Source organism: Electrophorus electricus, chromosome 11 (genome assembly GCF_041902795.1).
Source record: "Electrophorus electricus isolate QZ-2024a chromosome 11, ASM4190279v1, whole genome shotgun sequence".
In the NCBI taxonomy this organism is placed as follows: domain Eukaryota; kingdom Metazoa; phylum Chordata; class Actinopteri; order Gymnotiformes; family Gymnotidae; genus Electrophorus; species Electrophorus electricus.
The window spans coordinates 26,603,401-26,627,141 of NC_137507.1; the positions used below are offsets into that span (position 1 = coordinate 26,603,401).

A 23,741-nucleotide genomic window follows, 5' to 3' on the forward strand; every position below is an offset into this window, starting at 1 on the left:
AACAAGTGCACTGAACATGAATGTACATGCAGAGGTGAAAGGAAGACACAATTATATGTTCTCCCATGTGAGATATGTGACATCTGAGACCAAGGAAGCAGATGGACCCCTGGGTGGATGCCCAGAGTGAGTGCAGCGTGTAGCTCCAGCCCCTTCGCTAACAAACCTCGTTTAACATGTCAGCTTTTTACCACTGATGGGAGAAAGATTTTACTGTCTCACGGTTAACTAATAACTAATTTATGATATATATAAAAAAAAAACACATAAAACGGTACAAATTCAGTTCCTGCATTTGGGTCCACGTACCACAGATGTAAATGAATACAGATGTCCTTAATTAGAAGTGTTGTTTGCAAAAAAACAGGGTAGTAGTTTATATCAATATGACCTTGTTGCTTTCTTGTTGTGCAGTAATGGTGCCTTCAGACTGCCAGGAGAATGAGACAGTAAAATAGATGCTCACCAGGAGGGCGGTTGCTCACTTTTATAACATCTGTGATGCTCGGGCTGATGTCGTCCTGGTAATAAACTTTGATTCAATTACTTGCAGGCTGGAGATATTTAGAGTGCAAACACTCCATATTCCTTTCTCTTCCTAAATTTACTAGGCTCTTGGAGTCATGTTGTTAAATAAACAATCAAACAAAAAGAATTACACAGTAATCTACAATAATTACCGAGATTAACCTGTAAGAATGATTGCTAACCAAATTAATTTTGCTCGATAAAGAGGGAGAGGTAGACCATCCCTTTACGAGTTGTGGAAGCCGTTTATGTAACACCTCTCAGACGATCACCTTCTTCCCTGCTCCAGATTCTGTCAGGTTACTAATGTTCTCTACCGGCTGTACTAAGAAAGTGCAGAAGGTGCTATAGAATTTCATATTGAAACTAAACCTTTCCTAAAGGACATAAAGGCACAAGATCTCAGGAGATCAGTGACCCAGTTTTCAGCATGAGATATTGGAATAGATGAGAAGATGATTGCTACAGAATGTTACATAAAATTATTTTTTTAATATCCCCATAAAAACTATTTGACAAGTCACTGTAACATACCAAAGTCTTAAATAATTAAATAAAGCCATAAAAAAGATAAACTTAATTCAGAATAATTATGTTAATTAAGAATTAATTACAGGGGAAAAAAAGTTGATATAACAAACATGCAACATTATAGAGTATAAATTCATTATACAATAAAGGGATAAATAGCTAACCACTCTTCAACAATTTATAGAAACATCATGATGGTAAAGACTATCTGGAAAATTAAAATATTCATTATATGAAATATGTTCACAATCTTGGACACAAGGCACATATCTCAAGACAAAATCCTAAACATTCAGAATATCCACCAAAAAACGTTTAATACCATTTGACCTAGTTACTTAAATGTTACACAGAAACCCAGTGCAAATTAATCCCACTAGATCCTATTCAGGAGAATTCACTTTACCTTTGTTTTATTTAGTTATATTTCACTGAAGCATTAGTCAATAGTGAGGTCATGTGATCTCCATGTATGTTCATAATGATGTAAAGGAGGAATCCTGGACAGAACCCCCCCCCCCCCCATCCACTCCCACTCCCTGGATTTATCACACCAGAGCGTACTCAAACTGCCCTCTCTCCCGTCTGTCCTTGTGGTCGGTCCACGAGGAGGCCGGCATGCTGCTGTAAGGGTCGAGAAGGATCCGGACACAACGGACCAGCAGGAAGACCAGCAACACCAGCAGGAGTCCCACAAAGCACAGGGCCGTGCTCTGCTCCGCATCAGGGAAGATGGGTGACCCGGCCGTGACCTGGGGGCCCGGAGCTGGGGCCAGCGATGGGAGCTCATGCCCCAGCAAGGAAGATTTGCTCATGTTTCCGAGGAGAGAATTCCCAAAAGGAACAGCAGTCATCCGAGCCAACGCGTCCGGAGCAAGTCGGGAAGGTGGCCTAAAAATCCCAGGAATGTGAATACCTGAATTGAAATCTCAAAAAAAGAAAAAAAAAAAAAAAAAAAACAAGTGAAAGCTTCGAGGCAACTATCACAGACACTCCAGCTTCACCATGGAGATGGGCTGCCCAGGTCATGCTGTACCGTAACTACAGCCACTAGACCGTGACACAGGGAGCGAGTTATAAGCATCAGCAGCATAGCCAATGCTAATTAAATAATTGCACTGCGCTTGTGCTCATTGGTGCTCGTACTAATTGTGCACACACATGACACCTTCAGGTGTCCTCTCTGGCCAAGCAAGACAATTATCGCCTGCGGGGTTGACAGGGGCAAACTCAAGTAGGCCGAGTGAACTAGCTGGTCCAGGCAGGAATGCACGGTGAAGCAAAGGCATCAATTGATTTTAATCTTAAGAAACCCTCGTTCAATATCCACCACATAAAGGACAAGAAATGCTAGTAAATAATATTGCCTTCAAGCAAAGTAGGCGGAGAGAACTTCGGGTTGGTTAGAAAGGGGGAGGAGCACTGCCAGCTCAGGTTGCATTTGCATATCAGACTGACATATACATTTCTCTTAGACTGTAATCATCTGACACGAAGCATTATTACTTGCGTACACTGTACAGCACACCAACAGCAACGTCTGACCATACGCTTTGGGCTATTTCAGTTTTACTTGCATGGTTCCTCCTGCTGCAGTCCTCTTTTATAAGTTGCTTTTCCTAGATGGCATGAGGAACCAGTGAGCGGTTTAGCACACTAAGAAGTGCCTATAGAATGCAATCGCTATAGAAACTTAACAGGAGTGGAGCTGAGTAGCTCCATATACAGTCAGCACAATGCTATCCAACTGGGGGTCTCAAGGGCTTTGATAACAATGCCAAAAAGAGGGAAGGTCATATAGGCTATGTCTTATATCAGTTATGTCTGCAATCAGCTGTCGGCTTATTACAATAAATCTGTGTAAGCCATTTATTTTTAGTAACAACACGTTATATTTATTTTAGATTTTCAAGCACAGGCATAGGCAACACTAGGAATTTTTAAAAAGTGTATCAGTGATTAAAAAAAAACAATATTATATGACAAAATCTATATTTTAAATGTTTTATTTAGAGATTTCTCAGAAGAAATGGCCCACAAACAATGAAAAAACTGACCCTTCAGAGGTTACATGATGTCAGATAGCTAAAGCCAAATTACTCAGTCTTAGATACCTTGAGTACAACGAAGACAACGAAGAAAACCACAACCTCAATTCTGAGGTTCATTGATCCAACTAGCTACTGGTTCACAAGCAACAGATAAATCATAGTGTAGCTTACAGCATTTTACACCTTGTTACAGATTAGTAGGATACTAGTTAAAACCATGCAAAGCTGGGAGAGCTCTGAATAATCACTTGGTATTTACGGTAAATGGCTGGTTTACTGTTTAAATATGAATATGAATCACACTTTGTACAAATTCAGATCGCATCCTCCAAAATAAGCGCCGACTATATTCATACTACAGCTTTGAACTTTCGTATAAAAAGGTGTTTACTCACCTATCCAGAGACCTGTAATGGTTTTTTGCTTCTTTTCCGCTGTTCGGGATCCGCGCGCACAGTGTTGAATGTTGGCTCCAGCGTTTGCACTTCGCCACGCGCCCGCTAACAGCCCTCACGCTCACGGCATCCGATTGGCTGCGCCGCGGGCGCTCAGAGGGGACACGTGTCCAAGAGCAAGGCAGCAAAGCCGAACTTTTAAGCCATCACAGCTACTGTGATTCTGCTCGGATTGACCTTTTCTCCTAGCCTGAACTTACAGATGCAAAGTTAATGGCATGAAAGTACAAACAAGCTACACTTGAATACTTCGAATACTTGGTTGTCTCTGTGTGTGTGTGTATATATATATATATATATATATATATATATATATATATATATATATATATATATATATATATATACACACACACACACACACATACATACACACACATACATACATATACATATACACACACACACACACACACACGCACGCACGCGCGTTCACCTAGAATCTTCTTCGGATTTTTACATATTAAAGAGTATACAGAGTTTCCAGAGAAACAGAACGTTTCGGACAGGGGTCCTTAATCAGCTGTGCAAGCCAAATGCATAGTACATATATACATTCAACTGCTGCCATAACTGGCAATACAAACAATTATACCATTAATGCAATATCCGTTAGTATTACAATGCCCCCCCCCCAAACTGGAAACGATAAATACTTCAGTCTGAAAGCCGAATATGTCCAACAAAGCGATCAGCAAGCCTTTTCTGGGTTTCTCCAGCCAATGACCCTCAATGACCCCCTCCACGTTCATTTCATTTGTACATCGTAATGTCTCATATTGACCTACTGTCCATCATAAGCTCATCGTCACTGCGCATCTGTTACGCAATCAGACTTTTGGAAGCCTCCGCAAGGACAATAATTTTTTTTTATCACAGATCCAGATATCCTGAGGAAACACGGCTTATTTAATATTGTTGCATTCTTCATAAAAACGATTGTACCAGGTGGGTCAATGGGTCGCTCCAGACTTTTTTTTTTAATTTGAGATTTGATTTTGGAGCCGCAGTGCACAAAGGCCTGAGAACGGCGTATACTCCAAGTGATCTATCATTATAACCATCACTCTCTCCCTCCCTCAGGTGGGATATATAGAAATAAAATCATTGTTGCTTTGCAGTTGATTAAAAATTGTTTCTCTACTTACTCTCTGGAACTGAAACATCACATTCATATTCCACTCTAACACTGTTGCAATTGCAATTTTTCCCCCCCTTTTTTGTAAGAAGTCAGTAGCTCAGTTCTCACGAACAATTACAGGTTAATGCTAAACACCTGCGTGACTAGGACGCTCTGTGGGAGGAATTTGCTATAAGCCTGCTATTCACTGCTTTGGTAAATTTTACCAAGCCAACATGCTGTTATTCACTATATCGTCACCTTCAAATGTTTTTATGGTGATGCAATAGATGGCAAAATCCAGTCAAATGTCAGGAGTATTCTCTCCCTATTTTGCAGTAGGAGGCTTTTCCCTTTTTTGTCAGATGGAATTGCATGCAAAAAGGTGTAACTGTGAGCAAAACATGAAGCCACAAAACTATTTTTGTAGCATATTAAGTGGAAATGAAACTCGGAGATTAAGGGAAAAGCTTTACACTAACTAGATAATGTTTGGTCCCCGTCTTTATACAAACATGCACATTACGACATGCCAGAAATGTTTTATTGGCTGATCGATCCGTTCAACTGGCAGAGAAGACATGAGTTTAAAATAATGGGCTGGGTCTCCCATTAAAACATTGCATGTTTGAGAAATGAATTTACTATTTGCAAATACATACATTAAAAAAAATGAATTAATTTGGTAACATACATTGGTCAAATGGTCAAAATATGAAAGGAAGTACATTGTGCTATTTGTACATAAATACAGATGTGTGCATAGATCACACAGTGCCTACGAATACCAATCACACATTCATAAGTTGCTTCAGAAAAAACCTTTCTTAAAATAAGAAGAATGAGTCCTAGACGCAGACAGTACATTCTGACTTATGACACTTACAGGACATAATGCAGTACGTAAACCTTTAGGGTATCTTCCATTTGCCATTCTGATCAACTTGCTCTCCCATGCAATGTAGCACCTGCAACGTGGTAACCTGCTGTCCCATATAATGTAGTACCTTACAGGTTAAAACTCAGTGTGGAATATGCTTAAAACACAGAGCATGGCAAATAAAAACAAAACTACAAGTGTTAATAATAATGACAATAATAATAAATGAATGCTGGTCCTTTGAAACTCTTTAGTAGCCTGACTGTCGACCTTTTTTAGTGTATGCAACTCATTAGTCATCACATTTAAAGTTTGAAAAGACATTAAGCTTTGTAAATGTTTGTATTCACAATAAAATACACCAGAAAATAACTGCTTATTCTAATATACAAGTTTCAGGCATTTATGACCAACATTAATGTTTATTGTTTTGCATTAAACATTGCATGTTTTGGCTGTAAATATTTCCTTGTTATACAAGTTGGTTTTAACAGCACATATTTTTTTTTAACAAATAAAATTTACAAAGTTATTCTTTGGGAGTTACATTAACAGAATCTAACAAGCTACACTGCAACCGCACTAACATTTGTGTTCATTATTTTCTGTACAGATTAATCATAATCACACAGTATGCACTGAGCTCCGTCTCCAGTCGACGAGGTGCACAGCCTATGCTGCAGAAGAAATCGGTTTTGTCTTTGCTATAGCGACACTCCCAATCATTTGATCCCACTAGCACAGCTGTACACCAAATTCTGGTCCTATTCAACATTCCATTTGATGGAAAATGCTTAGAATTGTCCAAACCAGATATCAGGTCATTTAAAGGTCCCTCATCAGTGGGTGATCTGCTTCAGATTCTCCGCAGCTTAGAACACAGACACGTAAGTGTTCAGGTGTTGTCTTAAATACACCATGAACAAAGTTAATGACTAAGTGAAGGGTGTGAAGAGTGGATGTTTGTGTGTGTGTGTGTGTGTGTGTGCGCGCATTTTGAACACCGCTTGTTCTGTGCTGGAAGCAGAGATGCCCAACAGTTTCCAGGCTGCATGTGGGTTAAGCCCTTCCTGATATCTGCATAGTGCCCAGAGACACAGACATATAGACAAAGAGAGACACACACACACACACACACACACACATACACACACGACATCAGAAATAAACAGCCTCCAAAAGATCACTATATATTTGAAAATCAAGAAAAAATACTTTCAAGTTGTTATGGAAACTAAGTAAAGCTCACCAAGAATGTTTCTGCCATTTGCAGCGCTCTGGTTTTTGTATAAGATCTGGGCATGACTGCTGATGTGTCACCAACACCCTAACCTTCCCCTAACTCAAGGACTACAAGAGTTTTGCTGATGCTCACCAGATCTCCATCCACTACCTCCCCTTTGGCGCTGCGGATTACCATGACAACCCGGGCCTGGAATGTGATGATGAGCACGGGACCTTGCTCCATGATCTTCCCCATGGCACATCTGAGACACACGACCAGACAGAGACGTGGTCACACAGAGATGTGGTCACACAAAGGCGTGGTCACACAGAGACTTGGTCACACAGAGGTACACGGTCATGGAAAAACAGAGCATGAATATCATCACACTTATATCAGAGTTAAACGCCGTAAATGTATGCTGTGTCTTTGGCCTGGTTGGCCATGCCACAAAAGGAATTTTAATTAACAACAACTAGTATTGTTGCTGTGTCAGATTACAATAATAAGTTCTTGTTAATCAGACCCTCCAGGGCCTATTCATTATTTTGAAAAGTATTAGGTTGATGGCATCTGATGCAGTGTGTTTGTGCTGAACTTGAAGCTTAAAACCACAATCAATCAAAGACTTAAAAAGCTTTAATTTATCACAACAGCCATAATCAGACTCCAGAGATTTTATTATCGAAGGCAGTGCGGCCGGAGCAATCTGCTTCCTGTTGGGTTCATTTGCGTACATCAGTACTGTCGATGTCCAGGACTTTATAGTGGAACTGCAGTCCTGTGCTGTTGGCTTGCTAGATCGGGTATGAAATCTGGCTGTAAAACCAAACCTCATTCACACAACATGCGAGTCAACTGAGTGAGGCAGCGGTTAAAGATAAATGAAGATAAAAGGAGTACTTACAGCTCCGTAGCTTGAGTCTTCAAAAACTTCCAGCTCTCCTCTAATTAATGCCTGAGGGCAGAAACAGAGATCTTATGGACACATGGTACATTTGATCATTTGCTGCTGGGAAAATCAGCATTACTGAGAGAAAGATTAAGTATAAGTTAAGTATTGCATTCTCTATAAGGCAGGGTCAAAAAAATCAATTACCCAACTGATCAATAAAAATAATGGTTGTTTTAAATCACGTTTACATTCAGTGGCAAAAAAGATAGGCACACTAACCTGCAGGTAACCAGTAGCTTGGACAGGGTGTGTGTGGCCTCTGAGACATTAGGAATGATATCATGTTCACATTGTCAAAGGAAGCCATGTTTGTCAAAGGTAGGATCAGCACTCAGGATCTCCGTTAGGCCCTCAGACATCTCCGTCTCGGAGAACAAGCCACCTGATACCAGACGATAACTATAATCAAAATTCACGATTATTATAGTCTGATTCCAATAATCAAAGAGCGGTCAGTTGACCCATGAGGTCTGTGGCTTTATCGGTTAAGGCTCTGATGCATGCGTTGTCACTCTCGTCATATTTCATCTTCATTTCAAACAATCCTTAACAAAGCAGACAGAAAAACCACTGCAACTGATCATGGGCAGTGTTGTTATTTCTAATAACGTGGGCTTGGCGCCCTCTGCTGTTTATCAAGAATGTAGCAACTGTTTACATGTGGCCACATAATGAATGAGCTTTAAGAGTAAGAAAATTCAGGGAAAAAAAACATTTGCTCATACGGTTGAAAACTACATTGTTGTATATGAAGTCTTTCCACTGTTGGCACCATTGTGATGCTTTATGCAGGACAGCTCGGGTGGTGCCTCTATGTACAGAAACATATCCGCATAGATATCAATTACAAGTTACAGTAAGTATTTCTAAATATCATATCAGGTTCAGGGGTTTATATGAGAGTATTAAAGCTTGCATATGGTCTACACTCTAAGAGCAGAAGGGTGTGGAGGAAGTGGACAGGAGAGGGAACAGAACACACTCATTCACCTCAAACACTCGGACCTGGTTCTTAGCTTCTGTGAAGGAGCCCCCCATGCCCTACACTCTCATACACACACACCCACCCACCTATACACACACACACACACACACACACCCACCCACCTATACACACACACACACACACACACACCCACCCACCTATACACACACACACACACACACACCTATACACACACCCACCCACCTATACACACACCCATACACACACACACACACACACACACACCCACCTATACACACACACACACACCCACCTATACACACACCCACACACCCACACACACCCACACACACACACCCACACACACACCCACACACACCCACCCACCTATACACACACACCCACCCACACACACCCACCCACCTATACACACACACCCACCCACACACACCCACCCACCTATACACACACACCCACACACACCCACCCACCTATACACACACACACACACCCACCCACCTATACACACACACACCCACCCACCTATACACACACACACACACACACCCACACACACACACACACACACACACCCACCCACCTATACACACACCCACACACCCACACACACATCTCAAAAGTGAGATGTCACAGCTGGATGATATTAGGACAACCAATTTCCAAGCATACAATCATGGCATCAAACACGTGTTTGAATCATTTCATTACATAGCGCCATCATGGGCCTGAAGGCTTTTGGAGAGGAAGAGAACATTGGGCGCCTCAACAGATAACGCAGATAAGCGTCAGCGAAGCCTGGTCGTGCAGCGCATTCTGACTCAGCACATCTGTATGCACAGTGGTATCAGACTTGGACTTGAGAGATATCGCTCCTGACGGTGGTGCTCCTCCCCAGGGCCTCTCCGCTCATTGACACAGACTGGACGGTGGAGCGGGCAGTCTTAGCTGCCTCCTCCTCCCCCCTCTTTGAGCTTCCTGCCCAGGTTGGTGTGACCCACCTCCTCCGAACCACCCCCTCCAAGGAACGAAGCAGCAGTCTGCTTTACCAGGTTCCAACGCTAACAGCACGTATGTCCCATAAAGCATCCCATCATTGTATCGAAGATTTCAATACACTGAACACTATTTAGCTCACCTTTGATAAGCACAGGCTATAATGATATTAAACACACACATTCACAGGACAAAAGGAAAAACACATCTGTCCAAGTCAGTCCTCTTATCAGTGTATAGCAAGTGATACCAAGTTAATTGTTTTGCATTTGGTCATGTACAGCAAATAAAAAGATGACAATTTACATATTCACATGGGAATTTTACTGCACATACTTCTTTAACTGTTTCTGATAAGGACTTCTGAGTCTTCTTCAACACCTCGGAGGTCTTCAATGTTCTGACAAACAAGAGAAAAATGGTTCAAAACACACAACAGCAAAAATCAAGAAAGGGTATAGGCAAGTCAGTGAAATATAATTGCATACTCCTGTGACATTTACTGAAGGTATCACTGTTTATTGATGTTTACTAATAGTAACTTCTTCAAGAGAGTTAATATACTGAGGAAGTAACAAGTTGGTATAGTTCACGTTCATCTGAACTGCACAGTTGGTGTTAACCACATAACGAAGACATAACCTCCTGTTTATCCCACATGCTTATATTCTGGGTCCTTCTTTCTGCCTCTACCAATAAGCTGTTTTTCAGACAGAGCTGGAGATACCTTGCTCAGCAGTTAGGCCCCACTTCCTGCTGGCCACAGGAAGCAGGACACTGTGCGGTCACGGGAGTCAGCTCACATGTTTCCTCCTGGCCTGCTGCAGCGCCTCCGACTCCTCCATCCGCCTGGCCTCCTCCCTGAACGTCTGAGCGTTCTCCTTCATCTCGTTGTTGTTGTTCAGCTCCTGCTTCAACGAGTCTACACACTCCTTTGCCTCCCCTGGAGGCGTAGTGATGCTGTGCAGAAATGGCGGGGTCACTGAAGTCATTGCGTGACCCCATACCAGAGGAATTCAAATGTAAGGGTTCACTAACGTCATTGCGTGACCCCATACCAGAGGAATTCAAATGTAAGGGTTGACTAACGTCATTGTGTGACCCCATACCAGAGGAATTCAAATGTAAGGGTTCACTGAAGTCATTGCGTGACCCCATACCAGAGGAATTCAAATGTAAGGGTTCACTAACGTCATTGTGTGACCCCATACCAGAGGAATTCAAATGTAAGGGTTCACTGAAGTCATTGCGTGACCCCATACCAGAGGAATTCAAATGTAAGGGTTGACTAACGTCATTGTGTGACCCCATACCAGAGGAATTCAAATGTAAGGGTTCACTAACGTCATTGTGTGACCCCATACCAGAGGAATTCAAATGTAAGGGTTCACTAACGTCATTGTGTGACCCCATACCAGAGGAATTCAAATGTAAGGGTTCACTAACGTCATTGTGTGACCCCATACCAGAGGAATTCAAATGTAAGGGTTCACTAACGTCATTGTGTGACCCCATACCAGAGGAATTCAAATGTAAGGGTTCACTAACGTCATTGTGTGACCCCATACCAGAGGAATTCAAATGTAAGGGTTCACTAACGTCATTGTGTGACCCCATACCAGAGGAATTCAAATGTAAGGGTTCACTAACGTCATTGTGTGACCCCATACCAGAGGAATTCAAATGTAAGGGTTCACTAACGTCATTGTGTGACCCCATACCAGAGGAATTCAAATGTAAGGGTTGACTAACGTCATTGCGGTATCCCATACCAGAGGAATTCAAATGCTAGCCTCATATTCAAATCTGGCCCTGGATTTTGTAATTACTGGTAGTTAATTGAACGGTCATCAAATCTGACACTGAGGTAAAGGAAGAGTAGAAAATATGTACTAACTGGATTGTCAATGGTTGTAATTTAAAAAAATCCCTATAAAGTTACAAAAAAAGTCTTGATACAAGAAGGTACATTTTTTGTTGGATCCAATGGCATGGGTAAGCTAAATTATAGCCCCCATGTCCAAATAATGGTTTTAACCAAATGAAAGGTGACCTCAGTATGAAAGATCAAGGTAAGTCACAAGTCTGAAAAAACAGGGATTAGGTCAACTTGAAATAAAAATATCAATATAGCTAATTACTTTTAGAGAACAGATATCCCATCATGAAGTGTTGTGATGAAATTGTATGAAACTGTCCTAACTGCAAAAAACTGCTACAGAGAAACCTTTGTAAAGTGTGGTGTTACAAAAGAGACTTACAGTCACAGAAAAAAACAGAAAATGGAGTATAAAATGCAGATTTTTTGAACAAGTAGTGACGTCTAATATTGAACTAGACAAAATGTTTACTAAGATGATCTTTACAAAGACTGTAGCAATTACAGCATAGCATACCTCATATACATGTCAATCCATCAGGATGGAGATCCTTGTACAAAACAGAAAAAGTCCTCCAAGAAATGCAGAGGGAAGGGCAATTCAATATCCAGAAATCAACTTCACAGAACTTGTATGTGATTGAACTGGGCCCAAAAGTCAAATCAACAGGTGCCCTGCATTACTGGAAACTGATGCCTAAGACCTGGAGAGACTCATGGGAGAGACTCATGGGAGAGACTCATGGGAAAGACTCATTGTGCCTTTGAAAAACAGTGTTTTTGGCATTTTTGTGTAAGGTCTGTTGCACCATGCATTCAGAGCTGTTTCTGTACGTAAAAAAAGGAAGCTATTTATTTAGGTTTCCATCCTTGCTCCTGTGCCACCCTGAACCCATTCAGCTAAGGTTAGTGTGATCTTTAGTTCGTAGTGGAGTAGGTACCAGATGAATGAGCACATGGATGAGTTATTTCTTAATACCTTAATATATTTTCCAAACACAAAAACAGTCGCCCTCTTTTCTGTTTCCCTGACGAGCCTCTACTAATCAGCACAGAGATCAAGAGAAAACTAAACACTATAAAGAAAAGGCAGTTTGCCTGTATACACACCTCAACACTCTAATGTTGCTGAATGAGGGGTTTACACATGGAGTAGACAGCATACTGCTTCTCCTGAGCGAAAGCTAAAAAGGATATACCAAAACTTAAATTATCCGAAAACAAATGGGTGTTTCAATTTGATATGGTAAATTTACTGATTTCACTATACGGAATTCAGTGGGACCACGTGAATGCGCGGAATGGCATGCAAACGCCAGCCTGACGGACTTGGTGAATGAGGCAAAACACTGTGTGATTACACTTTTACACTCACTAGATATGCTGTGAAAGTGTCGTGGCAGTTGTCATATATAATCTTCAGCTAATGACGCACACGCGGTAACGTTTGCATGCTTGAACGCGTACCGTGCGCCTCTGCGATGCGTCTTTAGCAGAAGGAACACGTGACGTACAAACGTCACTTCGGTTTCGTGACTTTATCGCAGTATTAATATGAGTATTTCCTCATCTCTGGCTTAGAAAACGATGTAAGCAAAAAGGCCGGACAAACTGTTCAATGTAGGAGACTGTTCAACTGCAGAGCATCGACACAAGGACGCTGCCATCGCTGAATGGACTGGAATATTGTCGAATGATGACGTCACGTCGTGATGGATGACGTTTAACTAGCTACAATATACTGTGGCAGGTATTAAAGGTCAGGTCACTGAATGACAGCACTTGTTTTCCCATTGAGATGACTTGATTGTGTATTTAAAACATAGATCACTAAAATTCGACCTTTAGTCCATCAATCTATAAACTAACAAACTACAAACTTCACAAACGTTCGTCACTTCTTCTTGTTCTTTGGCCTGTACATTTGGATAAAATCACGTGCGGTGTAATTGCTGTGGTCTGTGTGAACCTACTGACACTGACAGTTAAAGACTGTGCCTTGATTTTGGGATTATAGGCTGTATCTTTTCATTAAAAATAACATGTCTGAAGAGCTGTCTATACACCAGTGTATAATAAAGAACACAGCACAGAGTTTCACTTTTGACACGGTGAGTTAAATAGCTCTGTGCACACAGTGCCTGTGACATTTCAGAGGATTTATGATGATGAGGTTCCTCTTGCTGGTAGGTTGAACAGTAGGTTGATTTCTGGATATTGATATGCACTTAAGCACAAGTTCTATATTCCCAAACTACATCCATTCCTTTGATGCACAGACTTTGCTGGTTATGTACTTGTGTTGTGTGGTATTATGTGTCCCTTGATTGCTCTCTCCCTCTTTCCAGTTTCTCACCATTGTCCGAGTTGCAACTCTTCAATTGTAAATCTGTTTCATCTCATCACGCCCTGCAGAGGTTAATCTTTAGTGAAGTAGCCAACACCCATTCTCATGTAAGATCCTTCATGCCTCAGTAAGCCTGTCTCTGCTACAGCAGAAGTCTGGAGAGCATCTACAAGCCTGTACGAGCCTCTACAATCCTCTATAAACCTCTACGATGCCAGGAAGCTGTAGCAGCAGGCACGGGAGAGCCCGGTTTTGCTTCTGCGGAGCTGTTTCGTAAACCATGTCGGACTTGCTGTCACGAACTCAAATGTTAATATCAACTATGATATGAATAGAAGCATACTGATGTCTCTTTACTGTGTAATAGTGCATTCATCTATCGATACTGAGCATGTGTAGTAGTCCTGTATGCCGCCATTTGGGAAGAAAATAACAACAAAATCAAAACAGAGTGCGTAGCATGATTAGTGTCTTTTAGGATTAATTAGGATTATGAGCACAGAGAGAATGCAAGTCTCCTAAAAACGTGAAGTCGGCACCACGACTGAAGGGGCCCTTCCTCCACACTTTTAGCCGCGCTCACTTTGACACAGCGGCGTGTGCAGCGCCACCCCGCGCATGGTATGGGAACGTACCTCGGGACTCCTCCCCTTCTGCAGAGACGAGAGATCCCTCTTCCTGCGGTCAGCTATATGTGACAGCCAGAACGGGCGCATTGTCTTTCCTATTTCATTTTATTCTCCCCCCCCCCCTCTGTAAAACACTCGATACGACGTCCGTAGCTTTGCGTCTTACCCACCTTGGACTAAGGCTCGGCGCGGTCTTCTGTAACATGGGCACCAGGGACGATGAATACGATTTCTTGTTCAAAGGTAAATTCTGGATACCGCCTTCTCCCTTATCGGAGAGGCGCGCTTACCAACCCTGTCGTTGTTTTCTTGTCAGTAAAATCCATAGGTTTTTACAGTGTATCGCGTTGTGAGGAAACGGTGTCTCGACTGTAGCGAGAATGCCCTCTAATTTCGCTGGGTGCCCATATCCTGTTTTCAGTCATTGTCGCTATTGCCGCCGTGGGCACAATAGCTGTCACTGCAACATAGCGACGCCTGCAGCGGCATCAGTAGTCGATGAACTCAACATCTGCTTTTAGTTTGGAAGCTTTAAGATCGGGAGTGAGTGCACAGGCGGACCCAGGCCATGGTCATGCGTAATCATGAACGATAACCAGCGCAAATGTGTGTTGAGAACGTTTGCTGTGGCCCGTGTATGACCCACAAAAGAGGATTTCTCTACATTTAGCTCCGCATATTTATCTTGAAATTATAACCGGGATATTTTCATTGCCGCAGGCTTTGACGTTTTTAGTCTATTTTAAGGTATTAAAAGGTATTTTAAGAAATGATGCAGAATTTTAAATCAGCTTTTTGGAAAGACGGTTCCCAATAGCTCACATCCTTGTTACGAAAGCTAAACCTACTCATCAGAACGACACGTCTCGTTTGAGCTTTAAAAAATGACGAAGAAGCCTCCATCAGACGATCTTTTTCATCTTAAATCGTTGCACTGTAACCTCTAGCATCTCAAAAGAATATGTGGCCATTGGCTCCGATTAGCATGCTGAACTCTTCGCTGAAAAAAAGCTAAGTTAAAACGAACCAAAAGCGCCAATTCAGGAGTGATTTGCCGTTATCATACAGCTGCAGCGTCGTGAAACGGACAAAGTTCTGTTTTATTTCCTGGCGAGATGCAACACTAGGATTGCACACACAGTGTGTGTGTGTGTGTGTGTGTGTGTGTGTGTGTGTGTGTGTGTGTGTGTGTGTGTGTGTGTGTGTGTGTGTGTGTGTGTGTGTGTGTGTGTGTGTGTGTGTGTGTGTGTGTGTGTGTTACACTACGATAGACTAGTCTAGGCACCTGGAAGTGTCGCGTGTGTTTGGGTCTATGGCACATATCGTGATAGTCGAGGGCATCATCTTCGATGATGGTGGAATTTGCTGCCGCCGTTTTGACTCTTTTGTTTGGTACCATCTACAGTCGTTCTTATCGGAGACTCGGGTGTCGGAAAGAGTAACCTTCTCTCCCGCTTCACACGGAACGAGTTCAACCTGGAGAGCAAGAGCACGATTGGGGTGGAGTTTGCAACCCGCAGCATCCAGGTGGATGGCAAGACGATAAAGGCGCAGATTTGGGACACAGCCGGCCAGGAGCGCTACAGAGCCATCACCTCTGCGTGAGTGCAGGGCAAATTACACTTATTTCCATTTCCCATTTAAATAAAATATACTGCTGTTTGGATAGACTACAGAACTTTTGAACGAGACGGTTTCGTCAGTAGTTATTTCAGCTCATGATCATAACGAGAACATAAACAGTTTATGTCGTTAGAAGTAGCATTAATTAGCTCTGCCCTGCACACCGTAATTGTGTGCTTGAGTGTATAATCTCAGCCACCCACTGAGTTAAGATGAGGCCTATATACACACCACACACACAGGCACGCGCACACAAACGAGAACGTGTAAAAGCCACGTCTGTGTCTGCAGATACTACCGGGGGGCAGTCGGCGCCCTGCTGGTGTACGACATCGCCAAGCACCTGACCTACGAGAACGTGGAGCGCTGGCTGAAAGAACTGCGGGACCACGCCGACAACAACATCATCATCATGCTGGTGGGCAACAAGAGCGACCTGCGACACCTGAGGGCAGTGCCCACTGACGAGGCGCGCGCTTTCGCAGGTACCCCCTCCAGCGTGGCAGGCAAAGCAGGTGGATGGAGAGTTTCGGTTTAGGTTGGGATGTAAAGAACCCCCCCCCCAAAAAAAAATAGAACTGAACAGTTTTTTTCTCTCATTGTATCTGAGACTGAGAAATCGTTTGGGGTTTTTTATGGAATTGTCAGAAAAAAACAAAGATCATTATCCTGTGGAAATGCAGCCTTGAGCTTAGAGGTACTACAGTTCCACTGTGAAAACATGGCTAACAAGAGCTCGACATACAGAATCATAGCAACAGTGGAATCCTGACTCATGTATAACACTGATGCATGTTGGACCTCAGATACCACTGTGAAACTAGATGTGGTTATATATTAGCAAAATGTGCAGCTCAGTGGGGTGAGGCTAGCTGTACTCTGCTAGATGGGTATAGAACGTTTGTTTAGTCAATTTTGAGGAATTTCATTTGCATTTGGCAGCCGATTCGAACAATTCTCGCAGTCCAAAAGGCCTGGGCTGGAAAAGATCCAGGCAATGTGATTGCCAAGGAATCCAATGGCTAAAAGCTTTTCAAAGCAGCACTAAGTAATTTTCTTTTAAGAGATTATTTTCGGCTGGCGAGGCAAAAGTCTTTGTGCTTAGCAGTGCTTATGGCATGAATCGTAAAGCCGGCATCTTCGATGAGATGCAGGGTTAAGGGCTCTTTGACATAATGGAAGCCAGTCGTTTGAGTGTGATCTCAGCAGCTATGGTTTGGAAGGACATAAAAAGAACATTTGGAATACGCGCATGTCGTCTAACTCTCTTCCAGAGAAGAATAATCTCTCATTTATTGAGACCTCGGCTCTGGATTCAACCAACGTGGAGGAGGCATTCAAGAACATTCTAACAGGTACACAATGTTTATGTATATAAAAAAAAACCTTCCTTTTTTAAAATCATGGTTCAGTGCCAGAATATTACACTTACTGAGTGTGCGCGAGGGGGAGAACTGCAGCTGGCTGGTGGCTCCAATCCAGTGCATTACCACAGTGATTCAAGTTTATGCGAGGTTGTAAAATCACCGACAAGCATGTGTCAGGACGCAGTCTTGTGAGAGCAGTGTGATGCAACACGCGTCTTGGGCCTAATTACACGAGCACACACAGGTCAATGTGCACATCAGTGTACGAGTCACCGCACAAGCACAGACGAAGCCAAAAGCAATAGCAAATCCTATAGGCCATTCCAAATGTTTGCATCATGTAGTAGCAGGGAAATAAGGTTAAGGGCATGTTCTCCACCAGTCAATGCTCGTATAATTGCTTTATGTAACTCATTATGTAACTATTAGTCATATATGTAGTACAAATGTGGTAAAACTGATCAAAGCCTGCTGGGAAAAGGCACACATCGCTTCAGTGCAGTGATGAGCTGTACTATGATGAATATAATGGCATATTCTGCAATCTTTATGCAGCCTTTAAAAAAATTGCACCATATGGTATATTAAACCCAGTGATTACCTAACAGGGATTATGAGGATTTTAATGGCTGCGTTTGAATGTGTTTTAGAATAATAAGACATCAATGATTTAGATGGTTGGCATGGCCTTGGTGTGTATTAATCCTAGATTTTGTTAGAGCTTTCATTCCTATGAAACATTTAATAGTACACCCTATAGAGGTGCATGATGTGACTAAATGCCCAATTATACTGCTACAAAGTGTGACTGCTGTGAGATTAGGATTGGTATCATTGGTAACATCTGAACATGACACATAAGGAATCACCTGCAGTTTGTTTCTGGGGATCTGAGACTGGTCAGTGTCCTCACAAAGAAACAAAGGAAGTTTCTGTGGAGAAGTTTGTGGAACATGTGCTTATCTTACAACATGGTAGTGTTACATCGTAGTTTACGTTGATCAACTCTTGAATCTATATGGTAAAACAGTATTGTGCTGAACAGCAGTGGGAAACCAAAGAGGGTAGCAAAGGTAAGTTTATGATCCTGGTATTGCCAACTTGGTAGCCTACTTCTGTTGGAAACCTTAGTGTCTTCTGCAGGCAAAATTGTAGATTCCTGGGTAGAGCAATTCAGGGCTGGAACATCTACAAACATCTGTTCAGATGTTCATTAAATTCAGAAACTACCATTCTGGTTTCATTCTGAATATATATTCTCACAGTCACTCACTCATTAATTTATTCTTATATTACATAATGATGTCTATATGTTTTACACATATATACACCTGTAGATTCAATTGCATATTAGGGAGGGAATTCAGACAAGGACCCAGCATCTAATTAGCATCAGATGGCTAGAGAACTAGCATGGACCGCTGTAACTAGCGGTCCACGCTAATGGCTCTTTGTTTTCCTGTGCAGAGATCTACCGCATCGTATCACAGAAGCAGATCGCCGACCGGTCGGCCCACGATGAGTCGCCGGGCAACAATGTGGTGGACATCAGCGTCCCACCCACCACAGACGGGCAGAAAGGCAACAAACTGCAGTGCTGCCAAAACCTGTAACCATGACAACCAACCATCAGTCCTACCCAACTGCCCCAAGTCACTCATCTCCAATTCTCTCTCTCTACGTGTCGTGCCGCCGACAATTTATTTGTGTAATATATATATATTTTTTCTTTTTGATAGCTTCTCAACTCACATGCATACACGAGGCAGGCATGCGCACACACACATACTTGCACACGTGTGCACACCCCCCACCCCCCCCCCCCCCCCCCCCACCCCCACACACACACACACACACTACTGCCATGAAATAAAATTTTACAGTATCTAATTTTGGTGTAGTTTTTTGACTTTTGAATATGGTGAAAACAAAAGCCTAGCTTAGAGAGCTAGGTTGCAGTGCTGTGGAGGAACACCCATAAAACTACATTTCCCAGCACCCAGGACTTGAATTACTTCACTAGAGATTATGGAGGATTTGGTCAATTCTGTTGCTTTTTTCAGTGGTAAAATCTGTGATCATATTTGCACCTCTTAGCATGAGACACAATTGTAGATCAGGGCTTAGGAGTCATTGATTTCTAAGGCCTATCCTGTATGACAGACATCAAATGACATCATTGTGCAGCCCCCATAAACTGGTACGCTGCCATGTCAGTGGAGGATGAATGCTGTTATCTTGTTCAGGGTGTGTTTTAAATGGGGATGCAGACTGCAGTGCTGGAAAATCCTCTCAAATGTCCCTAAATCCCTTCAAGTAGTCTCTCAAAGTCCATCACAGGCATAATACAGTAAAACAATAGCAGAAATATGCCACTGCACCCCAATAAGCATAAAAAGATATGCATATATGATAAATATAAAACAATTGGCAAAACCAGACACATTTCAGGTTGAAAAGAAGCAAAATGAGCAGTCATTTTTACAGCAATATTTTTTTATTATTGTTTAATCTAAGCACACACAGTGCTTATAGTAGGACCCAAACACAGTCTATAAACTCTGAGGCAGTTTGCTTATACTGCTCTGGAAATTAACTGTGGAAGAAAGACACAAACAAGCAAACTGGCATTCATAACAAAATAATTCCTGATTGTACTATAAATTTACTTTAGGCATTACATAATTTAGTTTATGAAAACCAACATGGTAACTAAGTTGGTAACTCCGTTATCTGTCTGCAAATTCCTCAGCCTTCGATGCGCTGAATTATGATGCCTAAAATTGAAATGAAATACTTTTGCAGTCTAAAATTTCCCACTGTAACATGAGCGCACAGCTCACAGTGGCAAGGAATCTACCTAGAGTTCTAAACCGGCCGGATGTGCAAGCCCTCCTCCTATAGGCCAAGCGTCTGATCCCAAACACGACGGTGGGAGTCAGCCTCGGACCCTCTGCGCTCAGCCAGGGGGATGCGGAATGGCAAGCGACGGTGGAGAGGGGATGCTGAGGGCCTTTCTATAGGAGGCAGCTTTGCGCCGACGGGCTTTCCCTTCCACGAAGTCCAGGCAGGAAGAGACTTGAGGACATTCACCTGTGACCGGAGCAGCGAAGTGAACGACCTTTACGCATAAATATGGAAACGCACAGGATAAAAGTTGAAGCTGTTCACCTGATGGGGACATCAATATCCAGTGCTGAAGGGAAAAGCACTACAGACATGTGTCCCTGATTCTAGCATGCCTCATTAACTGCGTTACTGAGCCCTTACTGAACGGTGTATTGGAGCAGGCCCAACGCTAAACCCTGCACGGCTGTGGAAGTTCCAGAGTTTGACAAACTTACAGGAGATTTTGCTTAAAATCTATGCAATACGAAGTTAGCAAACCAACGTAATGTAATGAAAATAAGCACCATAACAGACACGCACGGAAAGCCACTTCAACATATGCTAAGGATTCGTCTGGACATTTTCCATTTTGTGTGGTCCCCTGCCAGGCTCGTCTCACTGTGACTGGAACTCGCCTGGCCGTGTGGCACAGGAAGTCTGCTAGCGCCTGATAAGAGCCGCCAGTAACGGGATCCTGGGTCACTTAGCTAGCTGAGCTCGGGCTCTGTGGACTCAGCCGAGCACAGTTCCACATGGGGGAATCATTGGGCAAGACAGAGGTCAAACAAATTAAGCTGTGGTGCTCCGTTTCGACTGTGATCCAAAAACAAGTCAGCTGGGGAACAGTTTGTTATGTGCTAGGATTACTGTAGAACCACCATAATGCCTTTTGGTTTACCTTTGCTCCAATTTTCCTCATTTGCATTCATCCCGCCCATTCCTACCAATCTCTCCACCTCCTTCTCCCACTGATTGGCCCTCCACAGCAGCTCCGCCCACTCCTCTCTCCCCAGGCCATCTGCCTTCTCCCCTTCCCTCGGCTCTCTGTGGAGTAGGAGGCAGACGTTGTCCTTCTCCCAGGTGACCTGGCCACCACTGCGGCAGACACGTTTGCCACTTCCTGGAGGCTCTTCCTGAGGCACTCCAGTGCCAGGTCTCGGCCCTCCCCGTACTCCGTCACTGTCTGCCTATTGCCGGATTCAAAGGTTGTTGACTGGTTGCTGTCTTTCTTAAGCGATCGCTCATTGAGCAGAGATTCACATTTGAGCCTCGATGAAAGGAGTTTATTTAGTTCATCCTAGAGTCTCTATCTAAGAGGGAACAAACAGGACAGCGGGGCCCTTCACACCTGAGTTGCTTTATTGTTTCCTGGAGCTCCTTTTCGTGCATCATGGACTTCTTCTGTAGCTCTATGTTCGTGTTGGCGTGTACCTCCAGAAGCTTGTTCTTGAAGCCTATGAGTGGAAAGAAAAGAACAAAAAACACTGAAGACACAAGACACCATGGACATGATGATGTGACCCAAGTTTACGTTATCAGCCTTGAACACCAAAAAGCATGCTCTGAAAAATGGACTGTTAAAGGTTTTTTTTTTTAGATCACCTTCTCCATTAATTCGGTTCTATCTATGTTTTTATCTATTTGACAAGCCAATCATTTATTCGTTCCTTGCCCCGTTCATTCAATTAGTTAACATGCTGAACAATTCATCCGTCCCAGAACTAGCTGCGCGATAAATTTCCCTATCTCACCATTCGCTTTCACGTTTAAATCATATTTTAGAACTGGTAGCCTGTAGTAAACTCCCGAATGTGGGAGTGTTCACTCCCTCTCTGTGCAGTTCTCTCTCTCTGGCCTCGGCCTACTAGCTTCTTCACCTCCGCCCTGATCTGCTCCACAGCCTTCTCCAGCCCCACCTCCCTCTGCCTCGCCCGGGCCAGCTGTCTCTGGAGCTCATCCGCTGCTCCTCGCAGCTTGTCCTCCTGATTTTGGTGCGTTTGAATCAACTTCCTCAACAGGCACTCATAGCCTCTGCTAGAGGGAGCGGTGGAGCTCATCAGAGGCATGGGCGCCCCTCCGCAGGAGGCGTGTGCCGTCCACCGCTGCCCGCAGCTCCGTGCGCATCACCTGTCTGCCCTTCTCCTGGCTGTTCAGCTCTCTCCGGAGAGAGAAGACGCTGTCTTCCACGAGGCGGAGGTCGTGCTGCAGGGACTGGACGAGGCCCTCTGAGACAGACAGGTCCTTGCGCAGCGATTGGACGGTGTGGTGGAACGAATGCAGCTGCTGCTGCAGGGACTGGACCGCCTCCATGTAGGCCCAGATGCTTTGCTGTGGCCTGGGCGTGGATCTTCTCCTGATTGGCCAGGCGGAGGGATCGGCAGAGGTCATCAATGGTATTCTGATGATTGCGCCAGAGGTCCGCGAGCTCAGTTCTCACAAAGTCTAGCTCGGACATCGGGCAGACACGGTTGGCCGAGATCAGGTAGCTCTGCACCTCCTCCTACAGGTGCAATGAGACAAGGTCCTAAACTACAGTGCCCAGACAGTCCACATTTTTTGTTCTGGCCAAGTTTACAGCTAGGGGTGACTGGAACGATTTGGTATTATTGGAACTAACTGTGTTACAGAATGCCTTTGTGAGCATACCACAGGTATTGTCAATAGTCTTGCTGACCAAGTAATCATTTCATAAGGTTTATAAAGAGCATGAAAACAACGATTAGTGATGTCACACTGTCAAATTAGTGCCATTATAATATTTTGATTTTTTGGTTTTACTTATTCTCCTTTCCCTGGTCAAAAAGTAAACATGGCTGACAAGACAAAAACAAAAAAACAAACAAAAAAAACCCTTCTATTTTGAAAATGTCTTCAAATATCATAATTTTTAACAGACCCCCCCCAACCCTGCTTCTAATACATCTGAGTCAGCTACACAACATCCCACAGTTCTCAATTACCTCCCCAGGTGCATTGGGAAATAACTACATGGTGTGAGTGTCAGAGGTTTGGACTGGGAATCTCTGATCCAAAGCGTAACACTCAACAGAAGGGAATTTGAAAAATTCTCAAATTCCAAAAATGTCAAACTTTTTAATATCAAGTTTTTAATATTGAAGGTATGTGTGTATTTTACGTTGTAGATATGTAAAGTTTTTAAATATACAAAATGGTTCTTTTTAGATTTGAACAATTATTGCTAATTCAGTTCATATGAGTGCACTACATAAGGTGAAATGCAATGCCTCATACTGCTTATAAAGAATCTCATAAAGAGATTTCCAACATCAGTGGTACCCAAC

The 23,741-nt window shown here is 43.0% G+C and overlaps 3 protein-coding genes and 1 pseudogene across 5 annotated transcripts; 1 reads left to right on the plus strand and 3 right to left on the minus strand.

The window, feature by feature from the left end:
• Nucleotides 1-1,039: 1,039 nt before the first annotated feature.
• On the minus strand, nt 1,040-3,574 carry ctxn1 (cortexin 1). Of its 3 annotated transcripts, none has more exons than XM_081723509.1 (2): nt 3,506-3,574; nt 1,040-1,975 (listed from the first exon to the last, which is right to left on the minus strand). In XM_081723509.1, the coding sequence occupies exon 2, from the start codon at nt 1,911-1,913 to the stop codon at nt 1,608-1,610; it is 306 nt and encodes a 101-aa protein (XP_081579635.1). In that variant the 5' UTR covers nt 1,914-1,975; nt 3,506-3,574; the 3' UTR covers nt 1,040-1,607. The 3 variants fall into 3 exon arrangements, with proteins under 3 accessions (XP_081579635.1, XP_026879604.1, XP_035384511.1); XM_027023803.3 differs by having other exon boundaries at nt 1,040-1,987; XM_035528618.2 differs by having other exon boundaries at nt 1,040-1,950; nt 3,506-3,573.
• Nucleotides 3,575-5,305: 1,731 nt separating this feature from the next.
• Nucleotides 5,306-8,783, minus strand: LOC113585956 (mitochondrial import inner membrane translocase subunit TIM44-like; annotated as a pseudogene).
• A 5,812-nt stretch (nt 8,784-14,595) lies between these two features.
• On the plus strand, nt 14,596-19,383 carry rab11bb (RAB11B, member RAS oncogene family, b). Its single transcript, XM_027023802.3, has 5 exons — nt 14,596-14,803; nt 15,966-16,161; nt 16,475-16,668; nt 17,458-17,538; nt 19,018-19,383. The coding sequence occupies exons 1-5, from the start codon at nt 14,764-14,766 to the stop codon at nt 19,161-19,163; spliced, it is 657 nt and encodes a 218-aa protein (XP_026879603.1). The 5' UTR covers nt 14,596-14,763; the 3' UTR covers nt 19,164-19,383.
• Nucleotides 19,384-20,040: 657 nt separating this feature from the next.
• On the minus strand, nt 20,041-23,443 carry LOC145659865 (uncharacterized). The gene is made up of 2 exons (XM_081723228.1): nt 22,042-23,443; nt 20,041-21,893 (listed from the first exon to the last, which is right to left on the minus strand). Exon 1 carries the CDS (start codon nt 22,825-22,827, stop codon nt 22,474-22,476), a length of 354 nt encoding a protein of 117 aa, XP_081579354.1. The 5' UTR covers nt 22,828-23,443; the 3' UTR covers nt 20,041-21,893; nt 22,042-22,473.
• Between the last annotated feature and the right edge of the window lie 298 nt (nt 23,444-23,741).